The 18,905-nt window shown below is 39.9% G+C and overlaps 1 protein-coding gene and 1 long non-coding RNA gene across 2 annotated transcripts in view; one reads left to right on the top strand and one right to left on the bottom strand.

The window, feature by feature from the left end:
- The window catches only part of LOC140682462 (uncharacterized), a 155,391-nt gene that overhangs the window by 82,419 nt on the left and 54,067 nt on the right, over positions 1 to 18,905 (bottom strand). Inside the window, exon 3 of the long non-coding RNA XR_012054246.1 lies at positions 36 to 205. This is a non-coding gene — a long non-coding RNA (uncharacterized lncRNA). The remainder of the gene's footprint in view (positions 1 to 35; positions 206 to 18,905) is intronic.
- On the top strand, positions 1,497 to 5,867 carry LOC100227529 (monocyte chemotactic protein 1B). The gene is made up of 3 exons (XM_002190061.7): positions 1,497 to 2,368; positions 4,824 to 4,941; positions 5,637 to 5,867. Exons 1-3 carry the CDS (start codon positions 2,299 to 2,301, stop codon positions 5,752 to 5,754), a joined length of 306 nt encoding a protein of 101 aa, XP_002190097.3. The 5' UTR covers positions 1,497 to 2,298; the 3' UTR covers positions 5,755 to 5,867.

The raw sequence follows: 18,905 nt of genomic DNA, 5'->3' as shown, positions 1-18,905 counted from the left end.
CACTCGATATCCCATTTCTTATGAATCGCACTTACGACCCTGGCGATGGCATCCATGACGATTGCGGGTCCTGGGACGTCTCCCTCGCCTAGATATGGTTTGACCGCTCCGGCCCCTGCCCTTGTCCAGGTGATTCCCGCTACCCGAGCGAATTTTTCTTCCCAGGTTTCGGCACCAGATCACTGCATATTTCTTCAGCAGGCTGCTGTCATGAAACAGGGTACATACCACAATTATTACAGTTAAAAATTCTCAACCTTGTTAAAAATTAAGAAAACTATTACATTTAGCAGTTGTCCCTGGCTCAGGGTAATCATTACACAGCAACAACTGAAATATCTCAACATTATTCTCCTGCTAAATCAAAAACAAACAACAGTACCACCTACTAAGAAGAAAATTCCTCCATCTCAGCCAAAACCAGAACACTCTCATGGTTTCTCCAGTGTTTGCACTGACAGCTGTTCACAAGCCCAGGCTTGGGTTCAGGCAGCCTGGTGTTTACCTCTTCACACCAGAACGAGGTGGGTTTTTCTATAGAGCTGCAGAGGGCACGTGTTATAAATAGTCATGTAATAGTTGGCTTTCACTACAATTTATTTGTGTTAATTACAAAATTGTAATTAATTTTTGTAAGTGTTAAACTGCTTTTTAAGTATGATAAAATTTGTAATTCTTTGAGGGCAGTGTAAAAGGGGAAGTAAGGCTTTCACAAGATGTAAGCAAGCTTGAGAAAGATGTATGTGAAGATATGCTTGCTATTACAAAATGTATATCCAAAATGCCATAAGTGGAGAGCAGAAGACCATAAAAGGAACAGCACCAAGTTTAAAGTGTGGTCAAAAGACCATCAGAAGACCACCCTTGACTTCCAACGTCTGCAGCTATTGAACTGTGCAAATGCTGCAAAAATCTGAAGCAAGATTGTCATCACAAGCCAAAATAAATCTGCAAAATCATCCAAGAAAGTAACACAATTGTTACAGTATAAAAGACTGCAGAATAAAGAAGTGAGTGTGCCTCTGGCCTTGCCATGCACCCAGGCCTGTAACTTTTGGTTTATGATCATCCCTTATTATCACTTATTAAAACTCTTAAAAATTTAAGAGCAGTGGGCTTCCTTTCTCACAGGAAGTGAAAAGATTTCTGCTCTGAGGCTCTGAAAGATGATGCCAATTCAGGTGCTGCTTTGTGTGTGGTCTGGAGGTCCAAAACTGTCCTGACAAATATTGCAGGCCCAAAACAATTGGTTTGTAGCAAAGCTATGCAGTAATTCAGACCACATTCAATAGAAAGGACATCTAAATCTGGATGATAGAGTTGGGACACTGTGCAAAAAAAAAAAGGTACTTTTGATAGAAGTACAATTGTAACAAGCTCACAGATACAGGTCTGGTTATGAGCACCATGTTTACATAAAAGTGCAATTAATTTTTTTTCCTCTTTTTGACAAATTGTGTTTCACTGATTGCCTAGTTGCTCTCTTGGGCCCCATTCTTTGCACTAGAAAGTCCACGCCACAAAACATTCCAAACCAAAGCAAAGAAACCCTGACACAGCTCTTTACAAACTCTTATTCCTCTTTGAAACCATCACATTTTTGTTATGCCTGACTGGCAGGAGGCATACTGGATCTGGATGCTCAGGTGTGTTCAATCTTGCTTCTCCCAGCACAGTGATATCAGCTTTGGCCATATCAAATCACAGAGCAAGCACAAGAGTTCTGACAACATCCGCTACTTGTAAGAAATAGCAGTGATACCCCTCCACAGCTACATGTTAATGTAACAAACCATCCACAGCTGCTTGGAAAGAGCCAAGGTGTTCCTGTTTTCATCATTCTGTAGCTCATAGTTCCCCTTTCCAGTAGTTCATTGGCCAGCAAGGTAATTCCCAATGTCGCTCTGTGTCTCTGCAGTGCAGCTTAGCTAAAGGTCTCAAAACTGAAGTGTGAAATGACAGGAACATTTATTACAGGTTTCCACTACTGCACAAGAGCTCTCACTTTTTGCAGCTTGAAATAAACCCAAGTCACAGCACAGAAGCAAGTGCAACCACAGTGGGTTTGAGCAGGAAAAGCCTTTTCAGGGGGGCTAGTGAAGGACTGGTGGGGGGTAGGACGTGGTTCTGTTACCAGAAAAAGTACTACTACTTAAATTTTCCACTTATAGTCAGGTCCTCCATGACACCCTAAGAAAGGAAAAGAAGAACTGACCAATGAATGACAATATATAAACCTAGAGAAAGGAGGCTGACAGTAGACACTTTCTGCTTTGCCTTGACACAGAAGCCACAGCGATGAAGCTCCACACCACAGCAATCCTGCTCCTCTTCTGGTTTGGTGTCTTCACTGTGCACACAGTCAGAGGTAAGTTTGCAGCTTGAGAGGAAGACAATAATTGCTCCACATTGCACCTGTGGTCTCATGAGCAAAATTCATTGTTGCAGACAGCTGATTCATAAGATAAAACACACAAGACATCCAGATGAAAGTTGCAGGAATGGCAGCTTTATGGGGGATTTCATCTGATGTCCAGCCAGATGGTGTTTGATTTCTGCTTTAATGCAAGGGGAGCTTCTGTGCCTGAGAGTGCTTAAAGGGTTTCTGTGCAATGGTCTCCATCTTAAAATCAAAAAATCTTGAAGGCACAATGTGCTTTAGTCTCACTGATTCCATAAACCTATGTGTACTATAGATTAATAACATTTCATGACAAAAAAATCTTTCTTGGATAAGATGTAAATTGTTTTTTTTCCAGATAGATTACTTTTATATGAATTTTATTGTATTAATTGTTTTATGACTTCCTGTAACTATATAGTCTTATTTTTTCTAATATCTACATTTTAAGAAGTTCCTCATTGTTTAGAAGTTCCATATTGTTTATTCACTTGTTTCTAGATAAACCTTTTAGTACAGGCAGGGAAAATATGAACAATAACTAAAAAGGGGAGTAATAGATTTATAGCTTCTCTTGTTTCACTAAGTCATACAATTGAACATCTTTTTCTAAACCAGTTATGAACACTGAGATGAGCCATGTTTATTAGACATGCTTTAAATAAATTTGTCTACAGAGCTGTCTAGGTCAGTGACTTTTCAATTAGGCTCCATGGATCGTGGAGAAACATCCTATTACAAACATCATCTCATCACAAGTAAATTTCACACAAACCACTGATATGCAAACCATATGCAAACCCACAAAGATATACCCAGAAACACAAAGAAAAGGTATGCTCACAAAACCATACCAAAACCAAACTGAGACCTGCTAAGCATTCACAGGACTATGAAGCTACACAGCCTTCACGCTGACCCACTGCCTCTCCAGCTGCATCCCACTACATCCTCCTATTTTCATTGCTGACACTGCTCTTCATCCTGGCAACAGTGGCTTCATATCACAGACAGTGTCATTGTCCAGGCTGTACAATAGGCCATAAGTATCACCAAGTTTGAAAAAAGCACACCAAGATTGTCTACAAGAGAGAGAAAAAAGAACCAGAAATAATGATAAAAAACCAAATACACCTGGGAAAAAATCGGCAGTTATAGGTGCAGAGCAGTTGGGGTTTCTTTCTCGTCTTGAGAAGTTTTGCTGCTATTCCCTGCTGCCATTCCCTGAAGGTTTTGTAGCACCAGAAGAAATATTTCCGAGACTTATAACAATTGCTTGGCTGTTTTTGAGCTCTTTTAATGCCACATTTTGAAAACCAGTCTGAAGCAGGAAGAAATGTGCCATAAAACATACAAAAAACTACATTGTGTTACTCATGACTAAAGCAAAATCAGGAGAGAGATTCCTCCAGGCAGACAAGATCTCAAGAATTAGCAGATCTGCCAGAACCTATGCAATGGCTATCCCACACCTTCTCCAAAGACTGATGTGTGTTTGTCTCAGCTATTCCAGTTATTTCTGTAGTGAGACTCTCTCTCTGCAGCAGGTTTTACATTTACCAAGGTGCATCAGAAGAGCTCTTGGACTTTTCTCAATCCAGTACCTCTCCAAATTCTTTATAAACAAACCACAGAGTAAAACAGTGTTCTTTTTGTCCCCTGCAAGCTTTCCCAAGCCTGTCTGCCATGAACAGGAAAAAAACAGAAACAGGCAAGTGGAGACTAGCACTAATGTATACTCCATTGTAATCAGATGAGCTCCCATTTTTAGTTAACACCATGTAAGATAACAAGTGCCTAGAAAATTTTATACCAATATTGTGATTCTCTTTTTTAATCATGACTGTGTTTCTCTGAATTGTATCAAAATCTTGGAGGAATGTAATGCAAGGGTTAAGTAGCAAAGCACTGTCTATGAAATTGGAGTTATTGCCAGAGGATATAAGCACTTATTCTTCTGGCAGCTATATCTCCCTTTTTGTCAACAATTTTTGTTACTACTAGTCTTGAATGTGAGAAAAGTAGGCTCACTTTCTTTTTCTTCACTTGGAAAATAGGAGGTATTACTGATCCATATTCAAAATACATGTGTTAAGCTGCCTAATAAAGTGCCTGTTCTAAATGTTACCTCCATATGGGTACTTATTTCCAGATGATGTAGCCTAATTACAAATTATGTCAAACACTTCTATGGAAGAAGTGACTCCCTAGGGATAGATAACAATTTAGAGACGGTACAATGCATCACAAAACATAGCTTAGGCTCTCTGGTATAAGCGGTATTGTGGCTGTACATCATGAGACTCTCATGGTCCAACCAGCGCTAGGAAGCTTTTGGAATTTGTGGTTTATTAAGCAATTATGGTTAAATATCAATAGAAGTATTTATTCCCTTTGTCATTTATCTATTTTTCCCTTCTAGGGAGTTCTAGCAGTGAGTCCATGCGCAAATTCAAGTGTGTAAATCTCTCTACAAGGCAGTTAAACATTCGAAATCTTGTGAACTATGAAAAGCAACAAGTACCAACAGATGCCATCATGTAAGTATTTCATGCACCTTTTCAGACTTCCTTATGGAAACACAAAACACAAAAAATAGGGAAGGGCAGCAGAACACAATTCATGGCCCAGATCACTGTATTCTGGGTAGTTGAAGTCACCCTTCCAGTTCTTCCATACCACATGGCAGCTGAGGGAGTGAGGAGAGAGGAGCAGGCCTCAGAGAGCTGGGAGATGTGTGCTGCTCATAAATAATGGCAGGAAGCTCACATCTTTGTGCCCTGTGAGTGGGAAAAATCTCAACAAGGGTGGAGCAGTCAGAGGCCCTGTGCATGAACTGAGTCAAGGGGAAAGAACATGTGGAAGAATATGGGGTAGCCCTGAGTCCTGCTAGGAGCTGTGTTTGTTCTTTGAGCTCACATGCATGCATTTTTATCACTTCTGGGATCTGCTCCTGGGAAATAAAAGTTCATCATGATTGAACATAAAATCCCAGAATAGCAGGTATGTTTCATGTTTTTAATATCAGTTTATATGTACATGACCATGTATGTTACCTATATCATAAACAGGTAAATAATGTTTCCAACTGCTGTTGTTCTAACACCTACAAACTCCAGCATTTGATATTGTTTTACCACATTTTTGCTCATGTTCTGCATCAAAACCAAGAACAGACCTGGGTTTAGAGACTGTCATTTAATGCCCAGCTGGTTTTCTTTCCTTTTTGTTCTAGGTTTCTTACTGCAGGAGGTATCAAGATCTGTGTAAGACCTAATCAGGAATGGGTGCAGGCTGCTATAAAGCGAATCGATGAAAGACGTACTGCCAAACCACATAATCCAAGCTTCTAAGGAAAACCAGCTGGAATCATCATCAGTGCTGCAAGTAACAAGGAAGAAAAGCTTACTATCTTCTTTTATTTCCTATTTATTAAGTGGCAATAAAATCTTGGAACAAACACAAACTCACCAGAATCTATTTATCTCTGTTTGAATGCCTGCAGATTTACTCATTTTTCGGTTGAACTCTATTAGTCTGTATATATTCTGAAATGCTTCTAATATTTATTTACAACTGAGCGTAGATATCATGTCATCCTTGCTGTCCTGACCAGGATGGTATTTAATGGTGAATGACTGATAGTTTCACACAGTGTAGTGAGGATGACCATGCACAGAGCTGGAAGAGTGCAGACCTCCATGCTGATGGAGACCAGAGCATTCCACATTGAGTGCTGGTTTTAAGAATGTGCTGTCTAAGATAGTCAGTCACACCTATATAAACTATACAAATTGATTTCATATTTCAGGCTAGTCACCTGATCAGTGCCATATTCAGAAGATGTTCCTTGAGTCTTCTATTTCTACACACAGTATTGCACTATTAGCTCAGTTCACAAAGGTTTGTTAATATTCTCACCAAGTGTGTTAATATTCTCACCAAGGGATGATGTGGAGTAACTCACTGAATGTAACCCTGCTCAGTCTTGCCCTGGGGAAGCCTTATCTTATCAATTACATCTGTGACATTACTTCAGTTTTGCCCTCGTGGGAAACAAACTTGAAACAATTGGTTTGCTTTTCCCACTGCTTTTCTCTGAATAAAAATAAACCATGACTGGAATCTGTATTTCACAAACTCATAGGAACTCCCTGCCAAAGAGAACTATGTACATAGAAACATCATCTTAAAATTGATACATACTACTAACAGAAGGCTTTGAATTTTAATAGATTTCCTATATACCTGAATCAAATGGCATGTTTGTTTGCAGGATTATAATGCAGATGGATACTGCAGAAGCAGGTCCCAAGATGACAGCATAAATCTGAGAACTAATGGGCTAGCTGGGCCAGAGCTAACACTATTGCTAAGTCATTACTCAGATGGCTTTGGAATGATCTGATTCCAAGTTTTCTACATCATATTTCAGCTCATATTTCAGGCCATACCTCTTCAAAAGTTCACATACTTCAAAAACTTGGGTGGTCCCCCACATTACTAGAAGCAGAAATGGAAGGGCTCTCTGCTCTGAGAGAGAAAAGATGGCATTTCAGGACTTTGAGGGGTCAAGAAGAAGTATAAGCAGAGGTGCTTCTGGAAAAAAAGTTCTTTTCATATTACCACATGTATGCAGGCTTGCACCACTGCTAACCTATGGGCTTTCCATCCTACAAAACCTCTTAGTGATACTCATGGAACTGCAGCACTTCCAAACTGCAGCACGAAAATAATTTCACACTACTCTAAAGGACAGTTTTTACAGTTCACTGCTCTGATCAAGACTTTAGACAGAATTTGTCTCCCATGGTTCATGTTTTGTCAGAGCTCAGTCCTGTGTGGGGAAACAGATTTAGTTTTCACTATCCAGGACAGGTTTTTAATAGTGCTATTGCTGAGGCAGGGAAAAGAAGGATGACTGTATGTGTTACACTACAGAACAGACCAAGGCAGGCTACTAAGTCTCTGTTATAGTGAGTTATGCTTCCTTACTGAAGTTCTCAATATCAACAAAACTAGAGAAAAACAGTTGTTGCTACAATCTTTGCAAGGAGAGCTTTACAGGTAGGAAGAAATGTTGACAATCAGATGTTACTGCAGTATGGCGTTATATAAACTGTATTCAATAATTTTGAATTGCTGATCTCAAGGCCCCAGATCCTCATATTATAGACAACAGAAACACTTCTGTTCCCTTCAGCATCACCAGAGTATTTGTAGGCTACAAACCTGGTCCCCTATAAAAGCATTATTATGTAAACACTTGCAGATAAATACCAGCAATTCTGACAGATAAGTTCATCCAGGACCCAAACTATCTAGCACTGAATTTTAATGCCTATGCTCATACTTAATAGTATCATATCCTGAAATGAATCTTGTTAAAGTTGAATATAATTTTTTTTAAATTAGGACTCTCACAACCTGAGGCCATATTAACCATCACATAGCAATTAATACTTTATATCTGTTAATCCTCATCAAAATTCATAGAATGATTAATAATTTTTAAGAGTGAATCATCCTACTTAACAATTACTCCTTGTTTGTTATACCTTGCAAGGGATCCTTGTAGAGTCCTTGACAGTTAATTACTACTGGTGATCAGGGCTCTCAGTATCTCTTCGTACTCCAACATTAAACTCCAGGAACTTCTCTGTCTTTCCCTGACTGTTCCTTACCCCAGCCCTTGCTGTGGTCCCAGGTGTGTGCTATTTTTGTCAACTCTAACTGAGGATAATGTGGAAGTTTTTCTGTAATAGCACTGTTTCTCCCTAGCACTTTCCCCTGAGGCTCTTAAAAGAAAGAATGAAAAACATGATTTAACCTCCTTTTCATACACACAAGCACAAAAGGAAAGTGCAAAATGAAGAGCCAGAGTGTTGCTCTTGTCTTGGAGACTAGTAGGAACCATAGTCTTGGTCTTTCCAACATCCATAGGAAACACCTACAAAACAGCAAAATACACAAAACCCACAAAGACCCACAGGGTCTAAGGTACATTTGAAGATTTGGGGCTGTGGTTGAACTGATGTTCTCCCAGGTCCTGGCTGCCCAACATTTCTTCTCCAGGTGAGGTATAGAGCAGGGGACTCATGGTCACCGTTTCCCTTCTTGCTCAACCTTTGTTAGATGGCAGCCGATTTTCTTTTACCCCTTTTGTAATACACATGCACCACTTTGCCACAAAGGACACTCCAGATGCACGTAGGCAGACCAGCATGCATCAACATTTGAAACAAATCAACTATGTCTTTCCTGTCCCACACCACTTAAGTTTCCACAGAGACTTAAGAGATGCACTCTGTTTGGATCTTTGGCACAGGGGAAAGGCAGCAGAGAGCAGAGTGGACAAACCCTCAGCCTGTGTAAGTATTCTCACCTTCCCTCACTTCAGCAGAGGCAGACAGGGCAATTACCCATGCCTTTGGGCATGCTGGCTTTTTTGCACTAAAGCAGTAATCTTTCCTAGGCAATGACTTTACAGAGCTGTTGCCGTATTTTTTTTCAAAACTTATTTATAATTAAAGAACTGGAAAGTTAAAGGTTTACAGTAACCATCAGTTTTCCTGGAAACTGTTAATGCATCATTCAACCCCTAGACCCCAGTTAGGGATATTCCTTGATTTTTGGAGTTTCTTGGTTTTGTTTAACTTTTTTTTTACATAACTTCTGACTACCTTTTGTGTTTTGCTTTATGCTGGAGGTTTTCATAAGCAGATAAACTATTTTAACAAATTGCTTGAGACCCTTCATGGGAAGAAGAAAATGGAGGACTGGGTACCTCTGTACATCAGCAACGCTACTCCACCAAATATTGGTGTATAATACAAAAAGTAAGATGGGTTAATTTAGCAAACACAAATATTTTCTTCTCTCATTTCTGTGGAAAAATGCAGTGTACGCATTTTGGAAAGCTAAAGCTTATATTCTAAATTGCAAATTAATTGATCACTTAACCCAAACTGTTGGGACTTGCTACAGAAGATGCTAATTCAAATTCTATGGCAAGTGAGTACAGGAAAAGGTGAGGGGAAAGAGGGTAAAAATAGAAAAGGGGTGACAAGGAGTCATTTCAGAAAAAAGTGGTATGAAGTATCTGCCATTAAGTCCTTAATAAATCATAGTCTTTTAGCAGCTCCCTTGCTCCCTTGAGTTTTCATCTCTGCACTGCATATGAGCTAAATCTCTCAGTCTTAGGAAAAGAAGTTTAAAAGAAGTGCCATGAACCTGGAAGCCTTCAACTAAATTCTTCTAATAGCAAAGATGTGGGTATGAACAAACTGGAAATACTTGAAATGACTAATCTGCAGATGCTTGTCAGTGTAATTCAGAATACAAATTCTAGCAGGGCATGATTTGTGGGGCACTATAATGCTCTCTCTAGAGTGTTCTGTGGCCAGCACCTCACTGTTGCATGTCCCAAGGAACATGCAATTCCAAGGTAATTCCTGCAGTAGCACCTGGCCTGTTCCAAGGGCACCTCTGACTGCTCTTACTGCCTGTAATGGCCCTTTCTCATGCTGAGAGCTATTTCTGTCTGTCTTTTACCACCTCTTGCTATCTATCCACCTACAACTTTTAGTTTGATTACAGGATCTGAGAAGAAGGGAAGAGACTTACCAAGACAACTCCCACCAGACACTGCACAGAAGATTTTAAAAGTATTCTACTGTTATGTCATGGTTTACTTTCCCTTCCATTTACAGTTGTATGAAACAGTAAATAACTATTCCAAGCCAAGTATGGGATTGCAATTTAAATGAACCTTTTAACTTTGTGAGGCTCACTTGAGATATTTGCATAGCATGTTCTGGTTCAAGGCCTGCATATAGCCTCTACTCTTAGATCTTTTAAAGAAACAACAGAAAAATGGGAGTGTACAGCAGGCACCTTCCTGGAAAAGTTTTGGTTTTCCTTCCCACCTGTGTGGGAAAACAGGACAAAAGAGTCTAGACCAAATTATTGCATGTTTGCTATGCAAAGGAAGTGGCACAAGAAAAGGACTCCGAAAATACAAGCTCACGTCCTGCTCTCCTAATGATTTATTGTGCATTTTTGTTGTTTGATTTGGACTGAGTATTATGTATCATATGGAATATTTCTTGCATTAAATCCTTAAAAACTCTAGGAAAAACACCTCAAAAGCTATTTAGAAACTGTAACACTTGAAACAAATCCGATAATCTTTTGTTCCCTCTGTGTTTCTGAGCCTCTGGTTCCACTCTGGGGCTATAGTTTTCTCAAGAACTATTGTTGTTATAAGACCAAGCACTAAGACTTGGAGTCTCTCTGAGAGATTAGTGTTGAAAAGAGGATGGTAAGAGTGCACAAGAACATCAATGCACACAAGTGGACACATGTTCAAGACAAAGTTTTTATAGGTGCCTCACTGGGGAAAATACCTACTTGTTTCCCACCCTCTGCTGTCTAACATCCACTGAGTTGTCACCTGTAACATGCCCAGTGCTCTGAAGCCATTAGTAAGTTACTCTGCTATTTCACAGTGGAACAACACTGACTCACACAAACCCCCTCAAGTGATCAGTGCCTCCCTGTGCAACATGAGAAGAAAATGACTGTTAGGGCTCCAGTCAACCTCCAGGGTCAAAAGCTGCCTATAAATAAACCCTGAACAGGAATTGCCATGTTATGAGTTGCCAATTCACCTGGCACTATCCTTGGGGTGCTTTTCATGATCTGCTCTCTGGTTCAGCTTTGATTTATAAAGGCCTTCTAGCATCAGTATCTCTAATGAAGGATACCTTGTCTGCTCAGAAGGGCTTGTTGTAATAATACCAAATGAGTTAAACAACTAATCTGGCAAAATATTGCAGATCTGCATTTCAAGATTTTTATTACAATAGAAAAAAAAGTGAAGCAGTAATTACTTACTGGACACATTTCATTATATGATTATAAAAAAACTTGCTCCAAGGCATATTTTTTATGGGTACAGATTTAACTTTTAAGATAAAAAATCATCCAATTGGAGAAAAATAGCTGGGGTAATAGCTTCCCTATTGTGACTATTTGCAGTGAATGAAAATTACAAAAATGTGTCTTTTAAACTAGAGACATAAGAAACAGTTATCACTCAGAATACCCTGCAAGAAGCTATGTGGTTACAGCTACAGATTTTAGTAGAACTATAGCTGGGTGGGATTTTCCATCTCAAAAACCATTTAAGAGCTCTTAAGTCTTCAGATGACAGTCAGGAATTACATGAACCTATCTGCAGACTCTTTAAACGTGTTTTGCATCAAAGCTCACAGACTTCCCTGTGGCTGCCTAGCAGAGCCCCTTTTCAAAAGCAGGATTCACGAGGTGGCTTATGGTGATGGTTATGTTCTGCAGGAGAGAACACATCTTCCATGCTTTGCCTCAGCCATCCCAAGCACACTGTGGTATCAACCAGGGCTCTCTGGAGTCAGGACAAAGCACTAAACTTTGGACAAGCTCCACCCCACAGAAGAACCTCTCCTACAGCTGCTTCTAAAGGTGCCAGGGAGAGTAACCACTGGCATACACAGCCAGTATGACTTGGGTCCTGGCTTGTAAGATAAGCATGTATTCTATTTGCCATCTCTTGGAGGTTGGGCAGTTTTCTTATCTCTTCCAAGAACAATGTCTCCCTCCGGTGAGGTATCTTCTGTTAATGGGCCATTGAATGACTCACTGCATGACTGGTAAAGTTACATCATCCCATTGTGAGATGCTCCACCCAGAGGGAGGAGCCAAGCATCCCTACCTGCATAAAATCAGCATTTTTTGGGACATCAGGGCAGCCTCTTAGCTGGATTCCCAGAGAAGCAGCTTCTTCCCTGCTGGATTCCCAGAAGAGCAGCTTCTTCCTCACTGGATCCCCAGAGGAAGACCATGGCCATCTACTCTATCACCAGACCTTCAGAGAAAACTCCACCCTTCTACAGGATCACTGCTTCAGCAGAATTTAATCTGTCACTCCAGGAGGAGCAGCCACCATTTAACTGGACTATTACCAACACCCTGACTCCTCAGGGTGTCAGGTTTCTGACTCTATCAGTAGTTTTGTTTGTACTAATTACAATTTTTTATTTAGTTTTTTTTTTCCCCAGTAAAGAACTGTTATTCCCATTCCCATATCTTTGCCTGAGAGCCTTTTACTTTTGAAATTGTGGTAATTTGGAAGGAGGGGGTTTACCTTTTCCATTTCACAGGAGGCTCTTGCCTTCCTTCACAGACTCCTGTCTTTTCAAACACTGGGGTCATATTCCCATTACTAAAAGTGACCTTTCCTTTGATGTGTGATTTTGTCAGTGTTCTGTTGGGCAGAAAGAGGCATTCTGTGCTTCTGTGGGGCCCTTTATGTATCACATTCAAAATGTAGACAGCACAGTAAGCAGAAAAGTAGTGAAATTAAAACCAGCTAAAATGAAACATATCTCAGAGAACTTCAGCCACAACAGGATTTGAACAGGAAATGCCTTCACATGGTGGCTACAACAAAAAATGAACAGGAAAGACACAGCTCTTTGTCACCAGAATTTAAATCTTCTGCATACACCCAGTGCCCACTACTCCAGTTCCGTTTTTTGCCAAAACCAGGATCTTAAAAATTAACAGCAGTACATCCACTCAATGACATGAGGCTCATTTTTACCACTTTCTTTTCTGCCTTAACACAGAAGCCATGAGCAGTGAAACTCACACCACAGCCACTGTGCACAGAAGACAGGAATTCCCAGCCATGTTGCACCTGCAGTCTGGTGAGCTTAGAATTCCTTCTCACACAAAAAATGAATTCAAACCAGCAAGAAATTCTGTTGAAGGCAGCTACAGCATAACTTGCCTAATGAAATATTCATCTTAGTGGTGGGCTTCCACTTAATGCAAGGAGAGTTCCTGCACCTCAGAAATCTCTTATTTTCTCTCCTGTAACTGTGATATCTGGAAGCCATATATATATGTCTTTTAATGTCATTGATGCCTTATGGCAATGAGCTGCATGGGTTAATGGCATTTAGTGATTCCCAAGCCAGTTGCAGATAGTCTTTCCCTTTTTGCCTTGCATGCCTGTGTTTCACCTCTTATTTACCATTTTCTTGTTATATAGACCTAATCTTCCAGTAACCTCATTTAGCAGTCTTTCAGCTTTCTGACAATGTATCTTACCTCTTTATTGGAATCTTATTTTACTGGTGCATGTGTTATAAATGTGAAGACACACAAAATTTGTTGGTTTTGGAAACAAAAACAACATTCAAGACAAGTGAGTACAAGTGATTTATATAACAAAGTCTTATTTCTGACTTTATACAGTTAATACCTTTAGATCACTGTTGCCTATTATTCACAGTGGTGACACAGCCTCAAATCCACAGACCACACCTTCTGCTGAAGCTCTTATGCAATATACATAATAACAAACAGGAAAAAACATTTTGTATAGACTCAGATTAAAGCACAATAAAAATACAAATTCACACAACATGGGAAAGCCAAACCAAAGGACACCTCTAACTTTTCATGAGGTCATCCTTGCACTCTGAGCTTACTGAGTAACTGGGGTTACTGTCACTGGTTTTGCTGCTGCTTAATTCAGTGTTTTCCTGAAGAGTTCGATAGCTGATTTCCTTGTTTGCAGCATTGTTAGCAGTTTTTCAGAGACAAATTATTCTGGTTTGGGGGAGGGATAATTCACTATAAATGTTCTCATGAGAGGGGAGAAGTGCAGGAGAAAGCCTGTAGAAAAATACCCTCAGGTTTTTTTGTTGCTAAGTACCAGGGCTATGCAGAGGTGACAAGGCTTAGAAGTGTAACCAAGGTAGCTAATAGTTCTGTTGACTAACACACTAAAGAAGAGAGATATTGCCAAAAATTAAGTGGAAAAGAGACAAAAACACATTCCTAGGAGACTATTTTGTGAGGATACTTTTCAAGGAATTTGCTGTTGGAGGCAAGTTTGTTTTTTTCTAAAAAGCCAATGTTAAAGGCACAGCAGGCAGCAATAGCTTTTAAGAGGGAAAATAATTGCAAGGAGTAAAAAGAGTGGAGATGGATTGGTCCTGTCACAAAAAGAAGAAGTGGAAAGGGAACAACTGGGAAGAACAATAGTGCCAAAGGAGTGTGGGAGGCAGATAGAGGGCAAAAAGACAAAAAAAAAAAATCAGAAAAGTGAATGACAGGAGGAAAAAAGGAGAGAAAAGAAATTATAGATGTGGACTGTGATGCTCATGTCATTTCCCAGTTTCTCAGGCTGATTCCTGCAGTGTGAACTGACAGACACTCAGTTTCTTGGTAAGAGCTGCCCAGACTCTCATCTCTGCCACAGTGTGTTCCCTCTGCAGAACAATTCTGTCTTCTGACAGTCACACTTCTTTCTTTTCAAAACTGCACCCCGGGAAGAGGAGGGGATGGCTTCTATTTTTGGTTACCTACCTTAAGACAAACCAACCTTCCCTTTTGGAGTGGAACTGCTGTGCATATACAAGTTATAGGTGTTGTACAATACTGGAATTTGGCACCAAAAATAAAACTGCTGCAGTTTTTACACTGGGAGAAAAAGGAGCACAGATTTCATTCTGTATAAACATTGGTCTGTCCTTGGGAGAGCATTTTGAGATGTTCCTACCAGCAGTATTAAGTGCTGCTCCACAAACATACTTGTTTCCTAAGCACAAATAATGCTTTTTGCCAGGTACTTTTATCCTTCAGCTTAGTTACCCTTTCACCAACACTTCTCCAGCCATTTTCTGTATAAAAGACCTCCCAGAGCAGTTCACAGTTGCAAACAGCAACACCAACTGTTCAGATACTGCACATGACCATAATTACATATACTCATAATATTGATAATTATAGTTGTTCTTAGTGTATGAACAGTTAATATTGCTGTCTGATTTAATATGGAATGTGTGATGACAAACGTACTTAAAAGATCCCATTAAAGTTTTTATAGTAAATCTTGGATTAGAAATCAGAAGTGCAATGGCAGCCTGGCCTTACTTCTCTTCTGCACATTCTTTACCCAGCACATCACAAGAACTATGTGAGTACTGATCTCCAGTGGCAGCAAGACGCCACATAAATATCAGATGAGAGATCAAAAAGCAGACCTTCCAACAGAGCAGTGTATGTCATTCCCAACATATACAAAGTGCTAGCCAAATGCATCAAAGACTGCATTTTTTTCCACAGACCATGCCCACTCCTGATACCTGTCCCAAGACCACATTATCTTCCAGACAGACTCACAAGGCTCCCTGAGCACTCCACTCCCACTCTCTAGCCCAGCTACAGAGGCTTCCTCAAATGCACCCTCAGGGCCATGATCCCTCCCCTAAACCAAATCCCAAGGCTACTCATATTCCTGAAGTTATCCCAAGTCCCAAGGGCACTCTGAGTGCCACAGTCACTCTTAAATCCATTCAGAAGCAACAGAACAAACCTCCAGCAAGTGATTAAACAGGGCACCAAATACAGCAAGAAACAGCAAGCTAACCATGTACACACAAACTACTTGAAACTGTAAATCACTAGGCAGGAAGGAAGTCTCTGAACAAACACGGGCTCCATTCAACCCTACACCTCTGCTTGTGTTTTCTGGGAATTACCAGCTACACGAGGTTCAGAGCCACCCCGTGTAACCACATCACATGAGAAGGGGTGTGTCTATCATACTAGCCATTGCTAATTAGATGGAAAAATGGGGTTTGAGAGACCTGAGCCTCCAGAGCTCTTTGAGTAAATCCGAGCTCTTTGAGTAAATCCAAACTCATTGAATAAACCAAAAGAGCTCCTTGAAGCCACAAAGTTATATTATTTCATTCCAGTAAGGAATCCTGCCCATGCAACTGAAGATGACATTTGATAGTTGAGATTTTGCTGAAATTAAAAAAGAAATCTTAGGCTGACTAAGACGTTGTGCAAGTTAATTTTTACCTTGGCAAACTATTGGGTTGGCAATATGAATAGTAAATCCCACAAAAATCCTGAAAAGTTTAACAGTTTCATCTGACTACATTTGTATTTATAGGTCATATTTAAATTTTAAAATAATATTTACCTTTAAAATTTTATTGTGTTTTTATAATTTAATATAACCTTTATAGATACTATAACTTCTAAAATAAAATAACCTTAAAAGTTTTTGAAAACTAAATAAATTACAAAGACTAATTTCCTGGAAATGAAATAAAATTTGTTCTTATAAGGTTTGCATTTTGGTTTAATTTGAGACAAAATGAGAAATGAGTACTTTTGGAAACGCCCATAAATCTTGGCAATGATGCTAATATGGTGTGGGATAAGGTAGTAAACACATTAGCTGTTACTACTAAGGAAAAATATGTGAGAAGTCTGAAATCTGGCTGAGTAATTCAATTTACACTTATATGTTAGTAATTAGTCTAACTTAGCCCATACCAAGTAATTACAGAAAGCATTTTAGAAGGCAAAGACAGAGATGGAGCAACTCAGATACCCCTGAGTTATCTGATTCATTTTTAAAGCCACTTGACATTTACACCTATGACAAAGTTGTGGGCTGGTTAGATGGGGCTAATGGAGGGGGAAATACAGAATAGGGAAGCCACAATGAACAAAAGGTGGTTGGGGGAAGGTCCAACAAAACCTCATTTTTACTCAGATAACAATTGTGGAAATTATCTTGCTTGCCTCAGTGTTGACATCATGATGCCCACCACACACTGCCCTCAGAAAAACCCAGAGACACCATCTTCACAGAAGAGCAGGGAAAGGAGACAGATAACAATTTATCTGCATGTTTGAATCCTAACTTAATACAGTAAAGGATTATTTATGACCACCTGCCACCTAGCCACCTGTTATACCATTCAGCAAATGTTTAGGAGCTGCACAGGGTTATATACATGGCTGCTTTCAACTGGCTGTAACATAATTACCTTAGAGAACTTGGGAAACTAAATAAGAAAGGACACCCTAAAACCTAAGAAGTTTGAAATTCTAGCAGTCAATTAAAAGCATATATTTTATAAATCAACTAAGCTACAACTTCTTCCTTACAACTTTGAAAAAGCTGCCAAATGTACCAAGACCCTTTGGGGGATCTAAACTCCCTTTATGTATAGAACAGTATAAAAGGAGGGATGGGCAGTCTGTCCTACTGTAGTCTAAGCCCAGCATCAGATAAAGATACTTGGAGTAGAGCATTACTTCAGTTTACTAAAAGTTTGCATCCTTATGCTAGAATTTTTCCTCTCTCTCTTCTATTATTTCAGATTATATTTGCCATGGACAGTACTTACCTACCCTCAAAGTTCCAAAATATACAAAAGAAGCCCTGTCCCATTCTTCTGCTGGAATAAATAATGCTACTTTTAAGGGCTCCATGAAGGCTCCCTTTCTGCCAGGCTCTCCCCATCAATCTACTGCCATCTGGAGCTTGCTCTTCTTACCCACAGAGCTGTCTTCACAGGCAGCACTGAAGGAGGAGGGAAGCTGGTGCGATCTACCCAGAGTACAGTGAACACAGACAAAAACTCACATCTTTCAATTCTCCTAACATCCTTAAAAATGCTGCCAGATCCTCTTGTTAAAATGTAGATAATACAGACAAATCATGCAGTGCCATTTATTTCTCAAATTCTTGTCTGACAGTTCAGCTGTGATTTTGGGTCCTTCTAGCTATCCATTTGGTGTGATTTTTTCACTTGGCAAACACAAGTCATGGCTCCTTTCTCACTGATGTGACAGATAAGTGTTGCTGGTCCTCTTGCAGTCAAGTAGTACACTGACCCAGACACACTCACTCAGTCCAGCAGCACCATGCCATCACCACCCTTTGACTCAAGCAAAATTATTCCTTTTGATGCCAGCAGTAATTTAACAGAACACAGATAGAGTACGTGCAGAATTTGGCCCAGCAGTTTTGACTGAAAACAATCATGGTTGCTTTAACTGTTTATTCCCATAGGAATTTTTTGTTGTTGTTGATAAAGTGGGTTACTGGAAAGCACTTCTGGGCTTCAGAAGAGCTGATTCAAATCTGATAGCAGGAGGGGGGGAGCAGGCAGGTGGTGTGGGTTAATTTGAGATTGTTCAGATCAATTAACCTTTATCTCTTTTTCTATGCCAAGTTCTCTCCTGGATTTATTCAGCACCGTATGAATTACTGCCTTTTCTGCTTCTGCTCCTGGGGGGCTGGGCAAGCAATACTGCACAAGATTCATAATGTCCTTCTTCCAAGACTCCAAATACAAGCTGGTGCAGCCAGAGTGGAGTCAGTGATCCTCACATACAGTTAGGTAAGACAAGAAGGCAAAAGAACTGTGAAGAATGAAATAATACTGTATGAGATTGCATTTTTATGTGATCTGATCCAGCTCTCTTTCCTGGCCTCAGATCAAATCAGCTGGAGTTACAGAGCTAACTGTAATCCTGTTATAAACCCCTTCCAGACAGGCAAAGGAATGTCCCTCCTTACTCTAGGCCAGATTCTTTGGTGTAAGATGAATGCTCTATTAATTTTGGCTTAGCT

The sequence above is a fragment of the Taeniopygia guttata genome, chromosome 1, assembly GCF_048771995.1.
Source record: "Taeniopygia guttata chromosome 1, bTaeGut7.mat, whole genome shotgun sequence".
NCBI lineage: Eukaryota > Metazoa > Chordata > Aves > Passeriformes > Estrildidae > Taeniopygia > Taeniopygia guttata.
The sequence above is the reverse complement of the archived record's forward strand: the minus strand, read 5'-3'. Positions and strand labels throughout refer to the sequence as shown.

Bases quoted from the DNA above. Each gene is read 5' to 3' on its own strand.
- LOC100227529 (XM_002190061.7), top strand. From the start codon at position 2,299: ATGAAGCTCCACACCACAGCAATCCTGCTCCTCTTCTGGTTTGGTGTC. The intron at 2,369-4,823 runs GTAAGTTTGCAG...TTTCCCTTCTAG, and splicing joins CACTGTGCACACAGTCAGAG to GGAGTTCTAGCAGTGAGTCC. The intron at 4,942-5,636 runs GTAAGTATTTCA...TTTTTGTTCTAG, and splicing joins GTACCAACAGATGCCATCAT to GTTTCTTACTGCAGGAGGTA.